The sequence below is a fragment of the Oncorhynchus mykiss genome, chromosome 4, assembly GCF_013265735.2.
Source record: "Oncorhynchus mykiss isolate Arlee chromosome 4, USDA_OmykA_1.1, whole genome shotgun sequence".
Lineage (NCBI taxonomy): Eukaryota > Metazoa > Chordata > Actinopteri > Salmoniformes > Salmonidae > Oncorhynchus > Oncorhynchus mykiss.
Genome location: NC_048568.1, coordinates 12,718,347 through 12,741,741, shown reverse-complemented (window position 1 = coordinate 12,741,741; position 23,395 = coordinate 12,718,347). Strand labels below are relative to the sequence as shown.

Genomic DNA, 23,395 nt, shown 5'->3' with positions numbered 1-23,395 from the left:
AAGAAGGCACACCTGTTTAATTGAAATGCATTCATGAAGCTGGTTGAGAAAATGCCAAGAGTGTGCAAAGCTGTCAAGGCAAAGGGTGGCTACTTTGAATAATCTCAAATATAAAATATATTTGGATTTAACACTTCTTTTGTTTTGGTTACTACGTGATTCCATATGGGTTGTTTGATAGTTTTATTGTAAAATAAAGAAAAATCCTTGAATGAGTAGTTGTCAACTCTTGACTGGTACCAGTCAAAAGTTTGGACACACCTACTCATTCAAGGGTTTAATCAGCACAGTTCCTAAGTAATTTCAATGCAGTGTTATGACTGAAAGAAGAGTCTTCAACTATAACGTGCTTTTTTGAGATCTCCTGGCTGTGCTGTTGAGGAACTAGAGCAAGCATGCTTGTTTGGTTTTTTTTTGGACCACAACCCTGCAACACAATTACTGTTGTTTTTTTACGCAATCCAACAACAGTCTATTATAAATTGCAATCTGGGTCAGGTGGGCATAATTTGAAAGCCTGTTGTATGGCCGACATGACTAGCTAAGTTATAACATACAACATTAAAGTCTTAGGCTTTCACAATGCATTTCAGGGACATTTAGGTGTGCATAGAAAGGGGTCATGAGGGCATTCCGGTGCTTGTGCCACTGTTCAGAACAAGTCAGGGTATTTTTATTTATTTTTTATTTAACCTTTATTTAACTAGGCATGTCAGTTACGAACAAATTCTGAAAAACATCCCCACAGCCTGATGCTGCCACCCCCATGCTTCACCATAGGGACAGGTTTTCTCCAGACGTGACACTTGGCATTTTAGGCCAAAGAGTTCAATCATGGTTTCATCAGACCAGAGTCTTATTTCTCATGGCCTGCGAGTGCTTTAGGTGCCTTTTGGCCAACTGCAAGCAGGCTGTCATGCCTTTTACTGAGGAGTGGCTTCCGTCTGGCCACTGTACCATAAAGGCCTGATTGGTGGAGTGCTGGTTGTCCTTCCGGAATGTTCTTCCATCGCCACAGAGAACTCTATAGCTCTGTCAGAGTGACTATCGGGTTCTTGGTCACCTCCCTGACCAAGGCCCTTCTCCCCTGATTGCTCAGTCTTTGTGGTTCCAAACTACTTCCATTTAAGAATGATGGAGGCCACTGTGTTCTTGGACCTTCAATGCTGCACAAATGTTTTGGTACCCTTCCCCAGATCTGTGCTTCGATACATTCCTGTCTCGGAGCTCTACGGACAGTACTTCCCAGATATAGGTCCAGTGTATTGGAAATTTCAGTTGTGGTGGTGGGCAAATCTGCACTAATCAAATGATTCCTGGTAGTCCTCTTCCCACACATGTCTCAAGTACGCCATGAGAATAGCATGGTTTGCCACATCTGTGGATTCATCCAGTTGCAGGGCATAGTAGTCATTTGCTATGCGCTCTGTGGTCTGGCACGTTCTGTCCTCAAGAACAGTCTCATTTTATTGGATTAGTGCGTGTGGCGTAAAAGCTCAGAGTCAGAATGTAGCTATCTCGGACACACGGTGTATGTGTAATGCCAGCAACAATAAGCAATGCACTGTACGCCAATGTGTAGCAGTAGTGTTTCAGAACAAAAGTTTTAAAAATATATATAATACTAATCTTCACAAATGTTCTTTGAAAACCTCATCCGTAGAATAATTCACGACATATCCAAGGACCCAAATGTGGGTCGCAACCCACCATTTGAGATTCGCTGGTCTAAGATCCCTCCCGATGTGTTCTCCAATCACAAAAAGTATTTTGTCGTTATCCTTGCAGCGGGATTGAAAACAGTGGATCCAATATTTTGTGTTGTTTACTTGTTAAACAAAATGTCTTTCTTTTGAGCAATTGTATTAGTTTAAAATAATATGTATGTTTTGAGCATACAATTATAGCTCAGTATGTGTATTATTTTATACAGTCGTTTTCGCTCATCTTTATCAAGGGATCCAATATTTCCGGACCCCACTGTGTCGGCCTGGGATAAAACTTGTGTTGTCGGGGTGTATAATATCATAAATATATTATTTAAAACGCTTTGGCAATATTTTTTTGTCAACACCTACAGCGGCCACAGAGATGAGACAACATCTGTGGCCACTCTTTTTTTCCCCCATGATCAGACCTATAGTATCCTCATACAATGTTTGTGGGACATTTGCAACAGAAGCAGCACTAGTCTGGCACAGTACGAATACAATTGTATTATTTATCCATCAGGCCTGGGAGCCTTGTTGTTTGGAATATTGTGCCATCGCTGTACTAAACTTTAGAGGAGATATCAAGGCATCGAGCGCAACTGCTGCCCCTCTGTCTAATTTAGGAAGTTCAAATTTGGTGAGAAAGCACTTTAATAATTTGTGGCTCAGCAGGATCACATTTTGATTGATGTAGCTCTGAGTAAAACTGTGCAAAGCATTTATTGATTTCCCCAGGTCTGTTACAATTTTACCATTCCGGTCTTTCATTTTATGAATAGCTTGAGTTGCTTGTGTATGCCGTAGCTGCCTTGAAAATCATTTATGCGGTTTGTCACCCAGTTCAAAATATATTTTTTCATTCTATCAAGTAAATAGGCTACCTATTTCTAAAGGATGCTGTTGTACTCATATTTCAAAACTTTGATCTTCTCAAGGACTTCATTTGAGGAATTGTTGCTCCCCTAACTCTTGTTCGATTTCTTTCCCCCTAGTATTGGCGTGTTTCTTCCTCTCCGATGTATATGAAAAAATGTGTCCTCTAATCACAGCTTTGAGAGGTTCCCAAAAGATAGTCATCAACATCCCCGTGTTAGCTCAAAGGGAAAATAAGTAATCTGCTCCTTCAAATACTGACAGAAAGCCTCATCATTCAACAGGTAAGCATCTTAGCGCCACAGTCACCGACCTGCAGACATATTGTCCAGTTTCAGCACCATGGAGAGTGGAGAATGGCCTGTGATTTAGAATCGGGTGAAATGTAACAGCCACAGCAAAAAAAGTGCTCAATTCTGGAATATGAGTTATGAACTGACAAAAATAAAAAAAAATCCCTATCTGTTGGAATTGTCAGTTTCCAAATATCGGCAATGTTAAGGTTTGTCATTGTATTTAGACAAACACTGACATTTGATTGTTGACCTTGATAGCTGTTTATCTAAAAGAGGATCCAAAATACAGTTGAAGTCTCCACTCACAATAACATTTGTATCCAATATATTTGTTATGGACGTAAATACCCTTTGGAAAAATAATGGATCATCGAAGTTGTGACCATATAAATTAACCAAGATTATTGGTATCCAATTCAGTGTACCAACCACAATAATATACTGGCAGTAGGATCTGAAATCAAGGATGAGTAAATAAAAGGAATAGCTACCCTCCTCGCTTTTGCATCAGAATTTGACTGGTATATCTGACCAATCCAGCCGACTTGTAGTTTGGTCCGAGCCATGCATTTTTTATGAGTTTCCTGAAGAAACACCATGACACCGGACAGTGATTTTAGATGCTCTGCAAAAAAACTAAAAAACATCTTAACTCTCACGGAGATTATGAGTGGGACTAAAACCTGATCGGATAAACAATAACATCTCACCAATCATAAGTTTCATCGTAATGAATATCGGCAAGAAATTCAAAAACAGTACTGGCCTATATTTGGCCATTTAGCCATCGGACACGACAGGTTTGGTTCCTCAGCCAGAGAGCTTGCTTGCCAATAACAATTTGGCTTCTTTTGGAGTATCAAACAAGTGCAATGATCCCTCGACTGTCACCTTGAACCTGGCTGGGAAAAGGAATCCATATCGGATGTTGGCTGCCCTGCCTTTTTTGCGCAGTTCATCATAATATTTCAGTTCGTTCCTCACCTTCAAAGTAAGATCTGGGTAGAAGGACACCCTAGCTCCATTATAGTTGAGGGGATCTGCAGGCGTGCGATGAATGGCATTGGTGGTGCGCCCTTGACTGGCTTTGGTGTGGATGATTTGTGTGTGCGATCGGTCAGGATGTGTGTTTTGAAGTTTTCACTCCCCAGCAGGGCCGGTATCAGCTCCGATTTACAAACTCAGTGGGCCTCCCTTTCTCTACCTGTTTCCCAAAGGTTTGGATGTTCTGCTATCGTGAATGCAATTTAAGCATTTCCAGGCAGGTTTTCAGCTGAATTTTTTTTTTTTTAAATTTTTAAGTTTAACGTTTTGCACTGTTTCTCAATGTCCTGTAGCCTGGCCTCGTGATCGTCTGCTTGACCTCATGCACCTTTCATTCACAGTTCCGGTCATAGTTCCAATATTCTTTGAGATAGCAGCCAACTGTGTCTACCTCCTCACTTAATTTGTTTATAGCAACCAGTAGGTTGCTCTGAGTGAGTTCTGAGGGGGAGCTCTTGGGAGCAAGCATCTTCAGCTAACTCCTTGTGGGTCGGCGATATTAGCATCGATTCATAGTCCGTCTTGTCCAAAGTACCTTGTTTAGTTTATTTTTGGTGCCTTTTCATCTTGTCAGATAATGTTTGAATTTATAGGTCGTGAGCGATTTAAGATAAATATGCATTATTTATTTTTTTCAAAATTGAGCAGAGCTCTAACTATCCACATTTATCCCATAGCACGCTTTCTAGTGTTTATTTAAATTTTATTTTTTTAACCTTTATTTAACTAGGCAAGTCAGTTAAGAACAAATTCTTATTTTCAATGACGGCCTAGGAACAGTGGGTTAACTGCCTGTTCAGGGGCAGAATGACAGATGCCGCCCCGGCAGGGTAGCCTAGTGTCCCTCGGGATTAATTAAATTGGGTTATTTAACTTCGTGCATATATTTGTCATGCTTTGTTTAATCTGTCCCTTGTGTCATTTTTGGCTTTTCTGGCTGTATGAACAAAATGCCATGGCATTAATTATGTTAATTGACTCCTATTGATCTTTGTACTTTGCCGGGTCAAGTGAATTTGAATGCGCTTTTCAAACTTTCAAAAGGGCTTTGAATTTCGATTTTAAGAGCGCAAATCAAAACGTAAAAGGTAAGGTTGGAGAAACTTGGTATTTTTTACTCTAGACTATCTCTGGCAGCAGGCATACTGTACCCAGTGAACTGTACCTGAACAGTCTAGAGGACTGCACATGCCCAGAATAACTGTTTTGAATCACTTGTAGCTGTCTCACACACTTCCACCGTGTTCTTCCCCCTATGACACACAGATAGTGTAAAATTGTTTGGCTTTGATACCAGTTGTTGTTCCAGGAACATTACGCTCTGCTTTGAGTTGCTGTGAATTGGATAGAATTCAATCTTTTCATCCAGTGACGCTGTGTTGTGAAATGCACAGGAACTGCTTCAACGAGCCAAAGTCTAGCCCAGGGATGGGCAACTTTAATGAGGGTGGGGCCCAGAAAATTCTAAACTCCCCATGACGGGCCTCGGTGGCTCGCGGGTCTGCGTAACCACATCCATACCCACACATGCAGTCAGAGCCCCCCCCCCCCCCCACAAGCAAAAGTGATGGCTAGACTGAGTTGTCAATCTAAAAACAATTATCTGACATGGGCTAATTGACTGTCAGTGACTGACATAACAAGATAAAATCTGCTGATGCGCAACCAAATTTCGAAATTGCACCATAAGTTAAGACATCGAGTGAATCTCCCCCCCCCCCAAAAAAAATAATTCTGAAAGCTGCTGTAGTTTAAACACATTCTTAATTGTAATGTAATCGGCAACTTTGAGTCTGAGCATAATTGCACCTTGAGTCTGAGCATAATACATTTGAATTCAAAATGCAATAAATCTTCTTAAAAGAAAATAACTAAACTCTCGCTTTTCGCTCACGGGGTGTTTACATAATCCCCTCTGCCCACCATCCATTCATAATAGCAGTAATTATATTTGTCTTCACAAAGCTCAACCAAAGTTACTGAAGCCTAGCAGGCAGGCGCGGGAGTGTGTGCATCCCAAATGGCACCATATTTCCTATGTAGTGCACTACTTTCAACCAGAACCATATGAGCTCTGGACCAAAGTAGTGCACTACATAGGGAATAGGGAGCCATTTGGGACACATTCATTGTCTTTAGAGGTTGTGTGTGAAGATTTCCAGAGTTGGAGGCGAGCCATGTCACCAAGGCGGCTGCATTATACGGCTGCTGAAGTGTCTCATTCTCAAAACATTTATCAAACAGCACTGTAATAAGCCCTCAGAGCAGCACATTTTGAGAAGTGAGGTATTATTCCCTGAGCTGTTTTATAGAAGTTTCAGTTGATGGTCCTCAGTCCCTACACAGTGATGTTCTACTCAGCTATGATTCCTACTAGCACCCAAGAGGTATAACGGTGCAGCATATAAATATACACTAAGTGTACGAAACATTAGGAACACCTTCCTAATGTTGAGTTGCACCCCATTTTGTCCTCAGAACAGCCTCAAATCATTGGGGCATGGACTCTACGAAGTGTCGAAAGCAGTCCACAGGGATGCTGGCCCGTGTTGACTCCAATACTTCCCACAGTTGTGTGAAGTTAGCTGGTGGACCATTCTTGATACACACTGGAAACTGTTGAGCATGAAAAACTCCTGCAGCATTTTCAGTTCTTGACACACTTCAAACCGGTGCGCCTGGCACCTACTACCGTACCCCATTCAAAGGCACTAAAATCTTTTGTCTTGCCCATTCACCCTCTGAATGGCACACATACACAATCCATGTCTCAATTTTCTCAAGGCTTAAAAATCCTTCTTTACTGGTCTTCCCCCCTTCATCTACACTGGTTTGAAGTGGATATAACAGGTGACAATCAATAAGGGATCGTACAGTAGCATTCACCTGGTCAGTCTATACTTGATGGTTCCCCGTAGATTAGCAATGTATTGATTCAGAGTCCCCCGGTGTTGTGTGGCCACTTTATAGATGATGCCGTCACATGCACGAGCGTCCCATGCGGCCGATTGGCTTGCAGAGAGCGTGTTTTCTTCTTGACGGGGTGTAAGAAGCTTTAAATGTCAACCAGTTGTTACTCGCATGCGTTTTGTTCTTGTGAAATTTTCCGAACATGAAGTGCTAAAGGAAAAATCCACTCCTTCAAAACCCACTCATTCCTATAATTTACATTTGTGAACAAATGTTTAATTTCGTTGTTATATGGTTGGTAGCAACTTGTGGAAGTCTGTTGCAGCTCAAGTCGACTACAAAACCTACATTGCAAAGCACTCTATGGGCTGGCTAGCTAGCTAGCTAGCGAGCAAACGTAGCTGCATACAATAATACCAAAGTCAATATCAGTAGTAGCTAGTTAGCTATAAAATCGCCTCAACAAACTGCACTGTCAATTTAGGAGTCTACAATCTCACCATGTTCAGTCATTCGCAACATGCAATGCACCCTGGACTGAAGAGGCAGACAAGTAGGAGAAATGTGTTAGACCCTCTGTTAAATGACAAATGTATCATAGTAGGAATATCGTTATGACATCGGCCAGTATTGAAATCTGACATGTATCATAGATGTTTTCGCAATCTAAAAGTCGTATTCCTATTGACTTGTGTAGTAAGAGCAGCTTTATCGCAATGCTACTTCATACCGGTCAGATTTATGCCTGCTTGAACGGCAATAGCTCAGAAACATAAAATGACCCAGTGAATCGATAGAACATCGCTCAGAAATGCAAAAAAAAACCCAATATAACCATCATAATGGGTGAATTTTTACTTTAAGCATTGAGCTGCTACCCTGGGGCACAAAAATATGTATGGCCCTGCAAATGGCTCCCTATTTAGTGCACTACTTTCAGCCAGGGCATAGGGCTCTGGTCAAAAGTAGTGCACTATGTTGGGTATAGGCTAAAGTGCTGCAGCTTTATCTCCAACCTTACAGGCTGGCTTCAGGCTTGCATTTCAGTATTTCTCAGTTCTGCTGAGAACATTATGTCACAACAATCTTTCTCTGCAAGCTTCTGTCTGTCTCTATTTCTCTCTGTGGGTCTCTTTTCATTCTCTCTTTTTCTCTCTTTCATTTGGCTTCTTGGAGTGTAATTTCAGCAAGATCTGAAAAGCCACAATCTGTGTCAATGCTGTTTGCATGTAGGCTAGGCTACATCAAAGAGGATGATCATAGTGAATGTTGAAGATGATGTATAGGCTGTGCTGCAATTAACGCTCATCAGCCGCCTGTCAGCCCCTCCAGCAGTCCGTTCCTGCTAATGAGTGACTGTAGTTGGTGTTTTTTAATGAAGCACATCCAAGCAGATAAGACTGCCACTGGATTGCAAATGAAGGCTGCTATTGTTACTCTGCAGCGCTCTAATCTGATTACTACGTCATTATTTATTTTCCTTCTATTTCGTTCACTTTAGGGAAAATTATTCTCTGTGCGCTTTTCTTGCTGCAGAATTTTGGTGGCGTTTTGTGTTCTCTTTGCTGTATGAATAACTAAGGGCTTTGAAATTTGAATTTGGACTTGACTTGGATTTGACTTCCCGGAACAAGAATTGAGATCAGTGCCTTTCTTGCTGTATGAAGCGATGGTTGAAGACACTAAAGTGCTGTGCTTATTTTACTAACTGTCAGTCTCAGCTCCCTCCACCCTGCCAGACTGGGAAGTGGCTGGGCTGACTAGGCTGCGGTGAATCGTTGACATAACGATTTGAGCGTGTAGAATAGATTTGTAGTTGTAATAGCGTTGGCTAAGTTGTAACTTAATATTTGTGAGCAATAATTGCATCTGCATTGCTTTAGCTCCCTACCGTGACAAAAGCTTTGTAGATGTGCAAACAGTGATTTGCAAGGAGAGAGGGAGAGAATGAGCTCTTGGAGGTGGATCCTGTTTATTCTAACCAATCAGATGAAGTTTTCATAGACCACCAAGTCTCGATATTAAGGTTTTTCCACTTGTCCGCGGCAAGTAAAAAAATATATATATATTTTTTAAAGTCAGACGACCAGAATATAGATTTCAGTTGTCCGAATGGATGGTAACAAATCACAATATCAAACAATTACTCCGATCAGAATTGGATCAGGCAGCACACAGCAGGGCAATGCACGGTTGACATTGAGTAAATTGCCTATATTCCTATTGGCTATAGCATATTTTAATAAATATGTTATTTATACCAAGCAACAGAACAATGTAGACGGAGCTAAGAGTCTCACTAAAGCAGCCAAAATATCCGGTCAGAAAAAATAATAATAATCTCACTCACTCTCACACACACATGGCGGATGATCTGGGCCAATAGCCCAAGATTTTATTTTATTTTTATTTTTATAGTGGACACTCCAGTGTCTTATTGTTATAGACGCCCAAATGTTCTATTGTCTCTCGATTTCATATGAATATGCCTTGGCCTACTAAACCACTGGTTCAGTTTAATGCATGCTAGATTACTCCTTTTCATTAAACTGTCCCCCTTTTTTGTGTCAGATGGTCCAACACCATCCTCATACAATTTCTTTAATTTTTATAATCTTAGGTTGTAAACTAATTCTCATTTCTGGAAAAGGCATCAAATAAAGGTTCAAATCCAGGTCGTGTGACATGATTAACCAAAACACAGGTTCCTTATACAGAGAATGGGAGGACAGACTTACTTTCGTAAGTATTAATTGATGACCCAGATGGAGGCACACACTCGTGATATCTGGGCACCAGTCTAAATTTTTCTGTTTTTCAAACGCTATATACCTCTTGATTATGATTTATACCTGAATTGGGGTAGAGTAACTGTGTTGATATCAAACTAGAAGAAGAAACTACTACTGAATAGTAGCACGGGAGACTTCTGAAACAAACTCTGGCCAGCCAACACTAATGTATACAACTCGGAAAACATTAAGATACTTTCGCTAAGCGATTGCCCGAAAACACTTGTTTGAAGTTGAAATCGCAGCAGGAGACTTGTACTTTTGAGTTACAGCAGCGCACTGACGATATGCAGCGGAAAAGCAAGGGATCGAATGGGCCTAAATGAAGGGTCAAATAATACATTTTTAGAGGGGGTAGTGGCTGTCTGTGACCAACTTTGTGGTCTTGTGGTTAGTGTCTGCCCTGAGATTGGAAGTTTGATCCCCGTCTGAGTTAACCAAAGACTGTAGACCCAATGTGTCTCAGCATGGCACTCAGCATTAAGGAGATGCTGTTCCGGCTCGCACAAGCCAAGGCTCGTGAGATGCTACTTAATTAATTTACTGAAGGGCTGTCTGGCTCTCCTAGGCCTCCAGGTTATGCCATTATTGGGTCAGTTTGTACTGAGCTGTTTGGTCCCCCAAGACAGGATGGTGCTCGTGGTCAACTGGTAGGTTCACAGGAGATGTTGCAATCCCAGTCCAATAGTGCATATCACACAGCTTTTTTGGATCTGCTTGCATTAAGACTAATTTATTGATACTGTTTTAACCCCTATTTAGGATGATTTTTTTTGACTGTCCTTAGTACAGCTGTCTTACCCCATTATGTAACTAAAAAAAAAACGTTTTGACCCATTGTTTTTGTTGTCATAAGTCGTTGTATTGCTTGTACCAACTGAGCCATATATTTTAAAACATTGTCCTCACATCCATAGTTTAGATAGCATAGTAGCCCACACATGTATAGTCATTTTTCTCCTAATTGTATTGTCACGGTCTTAGTCTCATTACTTAAAGGGCTTTGAAAACAATGAACACAATATTGGGATGCAAACCAGGTGCTTGAAGGATCTTCTGGGCCTTTCCCAGTCATGGTGGACAAAATGTGCATCTCACCGAAGACCACTTCTGAATTGGGTTAGGATATGGTGGTAGTACTTCATGGGAGTTGGTGGTGCAGAGGGCCTAGTAGAAGAGAATGCGGCCCTTTTCACTCAGTAGTCTTTTGGAAGCAGGAACAAAGCTAGGTCCCTTTTGGTTCTCACTGGCAAAGACTGTGTCCTGCACCCTGATGGTAGGAAGGTGCACTGGTCAAACATTACGATACTAAAACCCATAGACAAATGTCTTGAAACAGAGCAATTACACAACTTGGGTTAGTGTTGATATTTCATGTTCGTCTCACTAATACCAATCTTCCCCAAAGATAGTAAATTAACACATTTTAATCTTATACCTACAGTGCCTTCGGAAAGTATTCAGACCCCTTGACTTTTTCCACATTTTGTTACGTTACAGCCTTATTCTAAAAAAATATTTTTAAAACTCAGCAATCTACACACAATACCCCATAATGACAAAGCTAAAAAAAAAAAACTTTTAGACATTTTTGCACAACAGGTTTTATTTATGTAAGTATTCATTAGCTCAGGTGTATCCTGTTTCAATTGATCATCCTTGAGATGTTTCTACAACTTGGAGTACAGCTGTGGTAAATTCAGTGTATTTGGACATGATTTGGAAAGGCACACACCTGTCTATATAAGGTCCCACAATTGACAGTGCATGTCAGAGCAACAACCAAGCCATGAGGTCAAAGGAATTGTTCGTAGAGCTCCGAAACAGGATTGCGTCGAGGCACAGATCTGGGGAAGGGTACCTGCAGCATTGAAGGTCCCCAAGAACAGTGTCATCCATCATTCTCAAATGGAAGAAGTTTGGAGCCACCAAGATTCTTCCTAGAGCTGGCCGCCTGGCTAAACTGAGCAATTGGGGGAGAGTACTCACTTAACTAATCTTCATTGACACCTGCTGTATACCATGAGAATAAGACAATTTTGACCCATTCGCCTAAGATGTTAGGTGTGTGGCATTATAATATACAGTGCCTTTAGAAAGTACTCAGACCCCTTGACTTTTTCCACATTTTGTTATGTTACAGCTTTATTCAAAAATGTATTAAAAATGTATTAAATTGTTCCCCCCCCCCCCCCCCCCCCCCCCCCCCCCAAATCTACACACACAATACCCCATAATGACGAAACAAAAACAGTACTTTGTTGATGCACCTTTAGCAGTGATTACAGAGTCTTCTTGGGTATGACGCTATAAGCTTGGCACACCTGTATTTGGGGAGTTTCTCCTATTCTCTGCAGACTCTCTTCAACACTGTCAGATTGGATGGGGAGCATTGCTGCACACCTACATACTTCTGTGTATTGATTTTAAGAAAGGCATTGATGTTTATGGTTAGGTACACGTTGGAGCAACGACAGTCCTTTTTCCGCGAATGCGCACTGCACCGATTATATGCGACGCAGGACACGCTAGATAAACTAGTAATATCATCAACCATGTGTAGTTAACTATTGATTTATTTTTATATAAGATAAGTTTAATGCTAGCTAGCAACTTACCTTGGCTTCTTACTGCATTCGCGTAACAGGTAGGCTCCTCGTGGAGTGCAATGAGAGGCAGGTGGTTAGAGCGTTCGACTAGTTAACTGTAAGGTTGCAAGATTGAATCCCCGAGCTGATAAGGTAAAAATCTGTCGTTATGCCCCTTAACAAGGTAGTTAACCCACCGTTCCTAGGCCGTCATTGAAAATAAGAACGTGTTCTTAACTGACTTGCCTAGTTAAATAAAGTTTTTTTTTTTTTAAATCGGCCAAATCGGTGTGTCCAAAAATACAGATTTCTGATTGTTATGAAAACTTGAAATCAGCCCTAATTAACTGGCCATTCCGATTAATCGGTCAACCTCTAGTAGGGATGGTGCCAGGTTTCCTCCAAACGTGATGCTTGGCATTCAGGCCAAAGTTCAATCTTGGTTTCATCAGACCAGAGAATCTTGTTTCTCATGGTCTGAGAGTCCTTTAGGTGCCTTTTGGCAAACTCCAAGCAGGCTGTTCTGTGGCTTTTTTACTGAGTGGTTTCCGTCTGGCCACTCTACCATAAAGGCCTGATTGGTGGAGTGCTGGTTGTCCTTCTGAAAGGTTCTCCCATCTACACAGAGGAAATCTGGAGCTCTGTCAGAGTGACCATCGAGTTCTTGGTCACCTCCCTGACCAAGGCCCTTCTCCACCGAATGCTCAGTTTGGCAGGCGGCCAGCTGTAGGAAGAGTCTTGGTGGTTCCAAACTTCTTCTCTTTAAGAATGATGGAGGCCGCTGTGTTCTTGGCGACCTTCAATGTCGCAGAAAGTTTTACCAAATAGAGCCCTTGCTGTGGTACGTATTCAGACAATAATAAATTCTCATGTCTGGACAAATACACACTGAAGTAACTAGGGATGGATGTGAAGCCAGCCCGCTAGCCAGAGGTACTTTGTGCCTAGAGGTACTTTCGGCCAGTGCCGAAATTCCTGATGTTCCATCACTGAAAGTAACCTTACTGTACCAACTATAGACCACTTATTTTCCCCCTCTTGTTAAGAAATTCATGCTGATGCGACAAAAGGGGGGTACTGTTTACCGATAGATATGATAACTGGAATACTATGAATGGCTCTGTATCTACCTGGAAGATAATCAGCCTCTGGCTCCGCCTCTCCCGAGTCCGTTCGCTAGTTGCAGGGATGAGACAAGACTGTAACTACAACCAATTGAATACCACGAAATTGGTAGAAAGTTGTGATTTGGACTGGTGCCCTTATATCACTGATGCTACATGAGTCCCAGTACTGACTTGCCTTTGTAGGTATTAATTGAGGACCCAATTAATGTGAGACATTTTGTTGGCCGTCAGGTTCTCTGCAGCCAGTTCCTACACCCTCATGGACAGTGTTGTAGCAGAGCTTGAAGAACCTGCCACGGTGTTTGTGGAGAAGCACTGCACCAGTGTCACTGCTCACTGTTGCCTACAGCCTTGCCCATGGCGCGCTGAAGCACTATCCACAAATTCTTGGCCAGATTGTCCGACAGGCCCTGCAACTTGCCAAAGTAGTTTCGCATGAGGTTAATGTTGTGCATGATCTTGCTGCCTAAGCGACACCGACTGTACATGAGGTCATTCCATGAGCACTCCAGGGTCCTCCGCTTGTGATGGCCCCCCAGCACCTCGGCTTGCTCTATCATTAACAGAGTGTCTGCCACCCTCTCAGGCACATCCCAGGAAGGGAGGAGAAATATTCATACATACATATATTAACTGTACATTGTCATATCAAATACAATGCAAGCCATCAATAATAGTTCCCATTCAAGTGGCATTTAATGGTGCAGCGGAACATACCTGAAAATATATATTTATTAATATACAAGTTTTCCACAGCTGAGGCTAGCTGACTGTGTTGCATCCCTGCTTATTTGACATCCTTCAGGGTCCTAATGATGTTGATGCTTTGCCTCCAGGCATTGCTGACTTTTGCCAGGTAGTTCTGGATGTCCATCCCGTCTCCCAGGGCATTGTGGAGCTGACGGAGGCCTGAACGGACCCTGTTTAACTGGGAGTGGATTGCAGAGTGGAGACAGACAAATTTTAAATGGTTTAGATAGGGATTTGCATTAATCAAAGGGCAGTAGCTACAGAATGCAGTCAATGTCTAAAGCTAAACAAATTCGTTTCTACCTTCAGTCGTGCTTCTACTAAAACTTCAGATCTAACTGGGTGATCAAGATTCATGGGATTTATGTCTGTTTTTTGGTCTTAGCAGATTAATGATTACTTTTCTAATGGTTGTGCTAGCTAGCTATGGCTCCATACAAAATCAAGCTAGCTAGTTAGCTTCAAAATTGTTTGCAAAATAACTTTACCTATCGATTTTGGCTAACTCTTAATAACAATGACTTGGACAATAGCTTCCAAAAACAATATTACAGAAGAAAAAAGCTTGCTAACTAGCAATAAAATAATGGCATTTAAACTTACCTGCCATGACAACTAACAGCTGGGCTTCTTTGATGAACAGTCTTTGGTGGATACAAGTGGTAACCTGGTAATGTATGTCTTGATTGACAGGTGTTTGTGCCAGACAACACGGCCCCTTGTGAGCTGTCACCAACCAACCACTGTAGAGTATACTGGTCTGTGTTAACCTCATCTGATTGGTTAGAAGAAAGAGGTCCCACCTCCAAGAGCTCCTGCTCTCACTCACTCTCTCTCCTTGCTTGTAAATCTCTGTTTGCACATTTACAAATCTTTTTGTCACATAGGGCGCTAAAGCACTGCCAAAAGTCTAAGGGTGCGAAATTGACATGTACAGATGCAATTATTGCTCGCAAATATTAAGTTACCTGTAGGAGAATGTGTTTACAACTACAGATTATTATTTCATCTTCATAAGTCATCAGTTACACACTAGCAAATTGTGTGTACAACTACAAATATATTCTACACGTTCAAATCGCTATGTCAATGATTTACCCCCATAGACCTGGATCATATTCATTAGGGCTCAAAGAAAAACGATTTGGCAAGTTCGGTAGTGTAGTCCATGCCTGTTTCTGTCCGTGTTCAGGGTCATATTCATTAGGCACCAAACGGATGAGAATGGACTGACCGTTTAGTGCCTAACGGAAGATTTGTGGTCCCTGAGGTTTGGGAGACATACTGCTGTCAGTCTGAAGTGAACCTATCCTTTTCTCAGAAGCTCTGTGTGAAAAACAGGAGTGGAGGACATTAGACGAGACCCGTTGGCATGGCGACCTCACTAAAACGTTGATTGAATACACAGACACTCATTACCTGTGACTTCTGGCTGCCTTAGTGATGCTCTTTATTTGATGGCCATGGCTGTAGCTATCCCAAGAGAACTCAACAATCTCAATCTCTCTCTCGGTCTCTGTCTCATCTTCTCTCTGTCTTTTTGTCTCTCTCTCTCTTTCTTTCTCTTCAGTTCAGCTCATGATTATTCAGACCTGTACACTGTTGCCATGGCACTGGATTGGCAGCTCGTAACCTTGTCATATCTAGACCAATCTATCGAGAGGAAGATATGAAAGATTGGATTTCGTTTGAAAATATCAACCAAGTAAAAACATCCAAATGCGTTTATATTCACTGTACCATTGAGCTGTGGGGGAGATATTAGCAATCAAAATTGCCTTTGTATTAGCAAGTCAGGTTTTGCATTAGTTCCTTCTCAAATGAATTATAGAAATGCAAAGCCTCAAGCTGTGTTCAAAGATGATTAATTTGTTTGTCTGTTTTGTCTTTCAGGGTCAGCCGGTCGGTCAGTGTGATTTCAATATTCGGCTGTTGTGCATAGAGAAAGAGATCATCTCCCCTCGGATGGAGAAGATGAAGACGGGACAGATCGACAAGACAAAGGAGCCCTTCAGTGTCAGGAACAAGCCATTCTTTGACATCCACGCAGCACGAAAGGTAATACACGCATGCATGTGCACAAACTGCCAGGGCCAGATCATCACAAGTCTGTGGTGGTCTGACGTTCTAGCCGTACATGTTACTAATGCATTATTTAACTTTTCTTTCAGTTCAGGGACTCGTCTAAGGCCTAATCAAAACAACAGGATAGATGAACTTTAAATGGCTTCACAGTCACCGATTTTGTTTTCTCACTTTGAAACAAATATGTATTATTAATCTTGAAGTATTAATGTGCTCTCATAAAGGGTACATTGCATTTTCTTCCCACGCTGTGCTTTTACTGTAGCTTGACTGCTTTTGACTGCCTTCGTACAAAGGGCATTGTAGATTCCTCTGTCACCATTAAAGGAAAAATAAATGTGATCAAAGCTTTTTTAATCAGTGGGAATATTCATAAAAACTATAAATCAACAGAAAAAATTGTTAGGCCATTTTCAGGGCTATGTGGCTCCACTATTTGCAATCTATAATTGATTATTCACAGATCATGGAGGTATTCTAAGGAGCCTTTTTATATTAGGAATCCCGGCCTACCTCTATACAGAGTTATTTGTGTTTGCAGATCATGTGCTTCTACTAACAAAGACAAGAGTGTTTTTATTCTCCAAAAGCTATTAAAACACACCAGCAAGGCCCTGCACCCTCAGTCTCATAATGGCTCCACCGAAGGACATTGCACAAAAAAACTAGATCTACACTGCGCCAGATCAGTGGGAAACTGTAGCTCTGTACGTTCCATTAAATGCCTGATAACAGAGTAGCGGGAGCAAGGGTTTATGGCAGTCTTCACATTTTTCCCACCACTGTTCATATGGCAGGTCTGGTCATGGCGGAAGCAGGGAACAGCTCCAGTCCCAGCTACTATCACTGATCTCTTTGTGCTGGAGCCTTTGTCCTGCATGAAATGTTAGCCATGAATGACTGGGTTACCCCCCTGGTAAACCCTGTTCCAACTTCCAACCCCTCCTGTCTGAGGCTTTTATGACAGATTGCCCACTGTCTTGTTAGCAGGATGTAGATTAAGATATTCCAGAAATGAAGTCATTGGAATTACGCCTGCCTCATTCGCTATGTCTTTGTTCCGATGCTGAGGCCATCTGCTCTGCGTACAGCCATATCTCTGTTAGAGACATCATGAAATGGGGGAATAGGAATCTGGTTTATTCATTCGCGGTGGCGCAGCTTTCCACTTCATGGCATGTTTGCCGGAAATTCCTTTTATGATATTTCAATGAGGCCGAGGCTGTGTGATGGGTTTTCTTCAAGTTTCCAGCTCCCCTGAATTACCACTAGAACTGCCATAGACCAACGGCCATTGACATTTGATTGTGTAATAAAAGTAATCCGCAATAAACATCTACGTCCTGCTCTTTCCCTGACCTTTCCTAAATGTTTGTATTTTACATTGCTCAATTTGTCTGAATTTAGAAATCACAGAGAAGTATTTGGAGCCCTTTGACCTGTTTTTTTCTTTACACCTATTCCCAACGTAACCCTCCAAAACAATGCGCTGTAAGACGTTGGTACCCAGCCATGCGCTAATGCGGCTATCTCTCTCCTTACTGAATGAATGAAAGGATGAATAGGTGATAATTGTGCACGTTGGTTAACAATTGAAAATGAAATTGGGACTGTTGATGGGTCATTGGCTTAACTTCTTGACGGTACCCATCCCGTTAGCGGGATCATTTTCATCAGCAACCGCTGAACAGCATAGCGCCACAGTCAAATAACATTACAAAAAAATATAAATATTCATGAAATCACAAGTGCAATATTGCAAAACACAGCTTAGCCTTTTGTTAATCCACCTGCCGTCTCAGATTTTGAAATTATGCTTTACAGCGAAAGCAATCCAAGCGTTTGTGTAAATGTATCGATAGCATAACATTATGTACACTAAGCATTAAGTAGCTAGGTCACGAAAATCAGAAAAGCAATCAAATTAATCGTTTACCTTTGACGATCTTCAGATGTTTTCACTCACGAGACTCCCAGTTACACAACAAATGTTCCTTTTGTTCCATAAAGATAATTTTTATACCCAAAATACCTCCGTTTGTTTGTCGCGTTATGTTCAGAAATCCACAGGAAAGAGTGGTCACGACAACGCAGACGTATATTCCAAATGATTCCATTCCATAATGTCCACAGAAACATGTTAAATGTTTTTTATAATCAATCCCCAGGTTGTTTTTAAAATATATATTCGATAATATATCAGACGAGTGTGTAGGTTTTTCAAAAACACCGGGAGAAACAATGGCCGCTTTACTCTGGCCGCTTTACGCTGTAGTGCAAAACTCACTCTGAGAGCCCCCACACTTACGCAATGTGATCTTTCACGCTCATTTTTCAAAATAAAAGCCTGAAACAGTCTAAAGACTGTTGACACCTTAGGGAAGCCATAGAAAAAATGAATCTGGTTGATATCCCTTTAAATGGAGGATAGGCATGCATAGGAAGAGAGAGGTTTCAAATTAAGAGGCACTTCCTGATTGGATTTTCCTCAGGTTTTCGCCTGCAATATCAGGTCTGTTATATTCACAGACAATATTTTTTACAGTTTTGGAAACTTTATAGTGTTTTCTATCCTAATATGACAATTATATGCATATTCTAGTTTCTGGGGCTGAGAAATGGGCAGTTTCAAATAGGTACTTTTTTTTTGTTGCCAAAACCGAAAATACTGCCCCCTACACGCAAAAGGTTAAAGTGTTGAAAATTGACTTTAGGCCTACATTTTTCACTAGGACCTTTGTAGAATAATACAAAACATATCCTTTACTCTATCTAAACAAATAACTATTGTTATATTTTTACATGGATATATTTCACTAATTTCCTTATGCACTATTTATCAATCGTTGGTTCTTATGTTTGCTCACCTCGCGGGTTGATATTAATCTGATGCATATGCTAAATGAGACGCCCGGCAGCGTTCTCTAGCGGTTCTCTTTTCAAATTGGACTATATAGGATTATCTATTTTATTTTGTTTGTGAAATTGTTTTGAATCAGCTGCAAAAGCTGGTCTGCTGTTGGAATACAAAGGACTCTGTTTTATTTTATCGTTTTGCCTTTTATTCAGTAAATTGGACGTTGATGGGACTGGTAAATTGACCTCTTGGAGGCAAAAAGCATGTGCTGAGTGGAAGATGAGGCTTTAGATTAGATTTACCTTAGCTCTGGTCTAAATTAAGGGCCCATTAGCAGACTGGAGTATGGGAGAGGGTTCAGATGGAGAGCCCTCTTGTCATTTGAAATGACTGACAGTAGATGAGGAAAAGGTCTGGGCTTAATGAATTGTGTCACTTAATGCTCTTTCACATCAGCTAAATGTGCTCACTCACTGGGTTTAATTAAGCTTTGTGCAAGAGCCCACAGTCAATTACATTTACATTTGAGTAATTTAGCAAACACTCTTATCCAGCTCAGTAATAGCTTTTATTAATAGCTTTCCTTATATTTCTCATGCAACAAATACTAACTTACAGTGCCTTCAGGAAGTATTCACACCCCAATACTTTATTCACATTTTGTTACAAAGTCGGATTAAAATGGATTTAATTGTCATTTTTTTGTAAACAATATACACACTGTCAAAGTGGAAGAAAAATTCTAACATTTGTAAAACATTTATGAAAAATAAAACACTAATATACAGTATCTTTATTAGATAAGTAGTTAACCCCCTGAGTCAATACATGTTAGAATCACCTTTGGCAGTGATTACAGCTGTGAAGATTTCTGGGTAAGTCTTTAATAGCGTTCTACATGGGATTGTGCAACATTTGCCCCTTTTTTTTTATTATTTTCAAAATTCTTCAAGCTCAGTCAAATTGATTGTTGATCATTTCCAGGTCTTGCCATAGAATTTCAGGATGTTTTAAGAACATTCACGGTCTTCTTCGTAAGCAACTTCAGTGTTGGCCTTGTGTTTTAGGTTATTGTCTTGCTGAAGTTGAATTGGTGGAAAGCATACTGAACCAGGTTTTCCTCTAGCATTTTGCCTGTGCTTAGCTCTATTCCATTTCTTCTTTTTTTTTATCCTGAAAAATTCCCAGTCCTTAATGATTACAAGCATACCCATAACATGATGCAGCCACCACTATGCTTGAGAATATAAAGTACTGAGTTATGTGTTCAGGACAAAAAGTGAATTGCTTTGACCCCCCCTTCAAGCTAACGAGTCATTCTGACTGCATTCTAACAGTGTAATTAATCCATTCATATATGCTATCACAAAGATAATCATTTGGTTGTGTTTATGAAGGCCTTGGATAGCATTAGAATACCTATTTTATTTCAAATAACACAATCATTTTCATTAATTTATGTTACTGTAGGCTATATATATAAAAAAAAAACGCTAAGTCAAGTGTTCAATCAATTTTATTAGTGGAGTGTCTTTTGTTACAACTATGAAACAGAAAGCATATGTGTTGGAACACGGTAACAGCTTTTTAGAACTACAAAATAAAAATAAATACCCCAACCACCAAGACACACAGTCAGCAAGACGTGCGATCCAATGATGAAACATCAGTAGCCTAAACATCATTATAAATGTCCAGTGGCCTTGATAAATAAAGCAATGATGGCATTATAATATGTGTCGATATGACAGCAGTCAAAAATAGGCAATTATTGTCAGCTCGTGCTTACATTGTGCATCTTCAGGTAATGGCGTCAGTTGAATTTCATTTATCTGCAGTCCATTGTGCTAACAGTTTACACAAATCTTCGTAACTTTCACTTCCTTGACATACTTTGACATACAGTACCTTTTGTTTGGTTGTAGTGCGTAATAGTCTCCAGGCTTTCTCTTTGTGTCCTGTTGTCTTGCCATTCTTCAGCACCGTTGTGGACCACAACGGCTGTGCAGGTGCCTTATTTTGCGCAGAGGGAGGAAGCTCCCATCTCACTTTGTTCATGGTACCAGCCAGGCTTGTTTTCTTTGCAAGCAACTTGTTCGCCAATGACAGTGAAGTGAAGAAATTGTCCATAGTGATATTTGTCCCCTTGTCAATGTAAGATTCCGCAAGCCTCATGTGGATCTTTTCCCAGATATTGAAAGCCTTTCAGCATGAACAATTACACGCTCTCACTGTGTAGCCTACTTCAAGTAGGTCAGAGTAGACTGATATGACTGCTTGGATTTGGTGGACTGATATAGGGTACATACCTTTTTGAGATTATAATTTGAATAGATCAAAACAGTACAATAGCCTGCCCTGTTCTTCTTTCACAATGGGTGATTACCAAATGATGCATAATTTGCTTCCTCACTCAACTCACCCCCCCCCCCCCCCCCCCCCCCCCAACCTCATACTTTAGTTAATGTATTTGTGTGCTAAATTAGTTTCAAAATTGACTACTTTAGCACTTCTAGTGTTAGTCGTACCATTGGTCTCATGGTGGATATCTGCCGATAGGTGCCCTTCTTTGTGAAGTGTTGGAAAACCTCCCTGGTCTTTCTGGTTTAATCTGTTTGAAATTCACTGCTTGACTGAGGTACCTTTTTAAATCATCTGTATGTGTGGGGTACAGAGATGAAGAAGTCATTCAAAAATCTGGTTAAACACTATTATTGCACTTAGTTTAAAGTGACTTGTTAAGCACATTTTTACTCCTGAACTTATTTAGGCTTGCCATAACAAAGGTGTTAAATACTTTTTGACTCAAGACATTTAAGCTTTTCATTTTTTATTAATTTGTAAAAATATCTGAAAACATCATTCCACTTTGACATTATGGGGTGTTGTGTTTAGGCCAGTGACTAAAACATCTCCATTCAGGCTGTAACACAGCAAAATGTGGAAAAAGTCAAGGGGTGTGAATACTTTCCGAAGGCACTGCACTGCATGTGTGTTAAGTACGTATTTGTTTCGAGAGTTATCTCTCCCTGCCTTCCCCACCAGTCTAATGTCCACAACTCATTTATAAATCACGGCAAACCGTTAGTTCAATAAACTGTGCTTAATTGGATCATTAAAGCAGTGTGATCAGTATCAGCAAGTCTTCGCCTTGTGGGTCTGAGACCTCTAACCCCTCCAATAACACCAGCGTAAAATTAGTCAAACTGCAGTCCTGTGTGTGTTACACCATGAGAGAGCCACTTTGAGACTTCTAATGCAGCGCACTGGAATTATCTACTGTATTCCGGTTTGGGCCTGGCACTTGTTGCTCTTACCTCTGTCTGTATTGCCTGGCTGTATTGGCCCATTGTTGTTTTTGTTGTACCTCAGGACTCATCCAGCCAGTCACAAGTTAATGGATGGTGACGACCGCATGACTGCCTCTCTGTATCCCATCATGGTTGCATCACAAATGGCACCCTATTCCCAGTTGTGTGCACTACTTATGACCAGGTCCCAGCTCTGGTCAAAAGTAGTGCACTATATAGGGAATAGAGTGCTATTTCAGACCAGGGTTTCCATTAGGAAAATGTGGTGTCGTACATTTGACCGGCAGCATTTTAATTTACCTGCATTGGTTGCGTAACCTGATTAAAACCTCTTAACCTCTTAAAATGTTTTTGCTTAAAATGACATATCCAATCCTGTAGCTCAGGATATGCATATTCTTGATACCACTTGAGGAAACACTTTGAAGTTTGTAGAAATGTGAAATGAATGTAGGAGAATATAACACATTAGATCTGGTTAAAGATAATACAAAGAAAAAAACTGTTTTTTTTAGGACGTTTTTGTACTGTCTTTGAAATGCAAGCGAAAAGCCATAATGTGTTAATTCAGCCCAGGCACAATTTAGATTTTGGCCACTAGTCAGCAGTGTATGGGAAAAGCCATAATGTGTTAATTCAGCCCAGGCACAATTTAGATTTTGGCCACTAGTCAGCAGTGTATGGGAAAAGTTTTAGACTGATCCAATGAACCATTGTATTTCTGTAAAGAATGTTGAATCAAGACTGCCCAAATGTGCCTAATTGGTTTATTAATAACTTTTCAAGTTCATAACTGTGCATTCTCCTCAGTCAATAGCATGGTATCATTTCACTGTGATAGCTACTGTAAATTGGACAGTGCAGTTAGATTAACAAGAATTTAAGCTTTCTGCTATTATCAGATTTGTCTATGTCCTGGGAAAAGTTATTGTTACTTACAACCTCATGCTAATCGCATTAGCCTACGTTAGCTCAACCGTCCTGCAGGGGGACCCACCTACCCTGTAGAGGTTTTAAGGCGTCAACCCACGGTTCTCAGAATGACAGAAA

The 23,395-nt window shown here is 40.8% G+C and overlaps 1 protein-coding gene across 2 annotated transcripts in view; it reads left to right on the top strand.

Annotated features, from left to right (window-relative positions):
• rngtt (RNA guanylyltransferase and 5'-phosphatase) overlaps nucleotides 1-23,395 on the top strand; it is a 145,413-nt gene that overhangs the window by 50,007 nt on the left and 72,011 nt on the right. For both annotated transcript variants that reach the window (XM_036975656.1, XM_021600224.2), the window contains exon 12: nucleotides 15,986-16,150. In XM_036975656.1, the coding sequence (XP_036831551.1) occupies nucleotides 15,986-16,150 (165 nt within the window). The remainder of the gene's footprint in view (nucleotides 1-15,985; nucleotides 16,151-23,395) is intronic.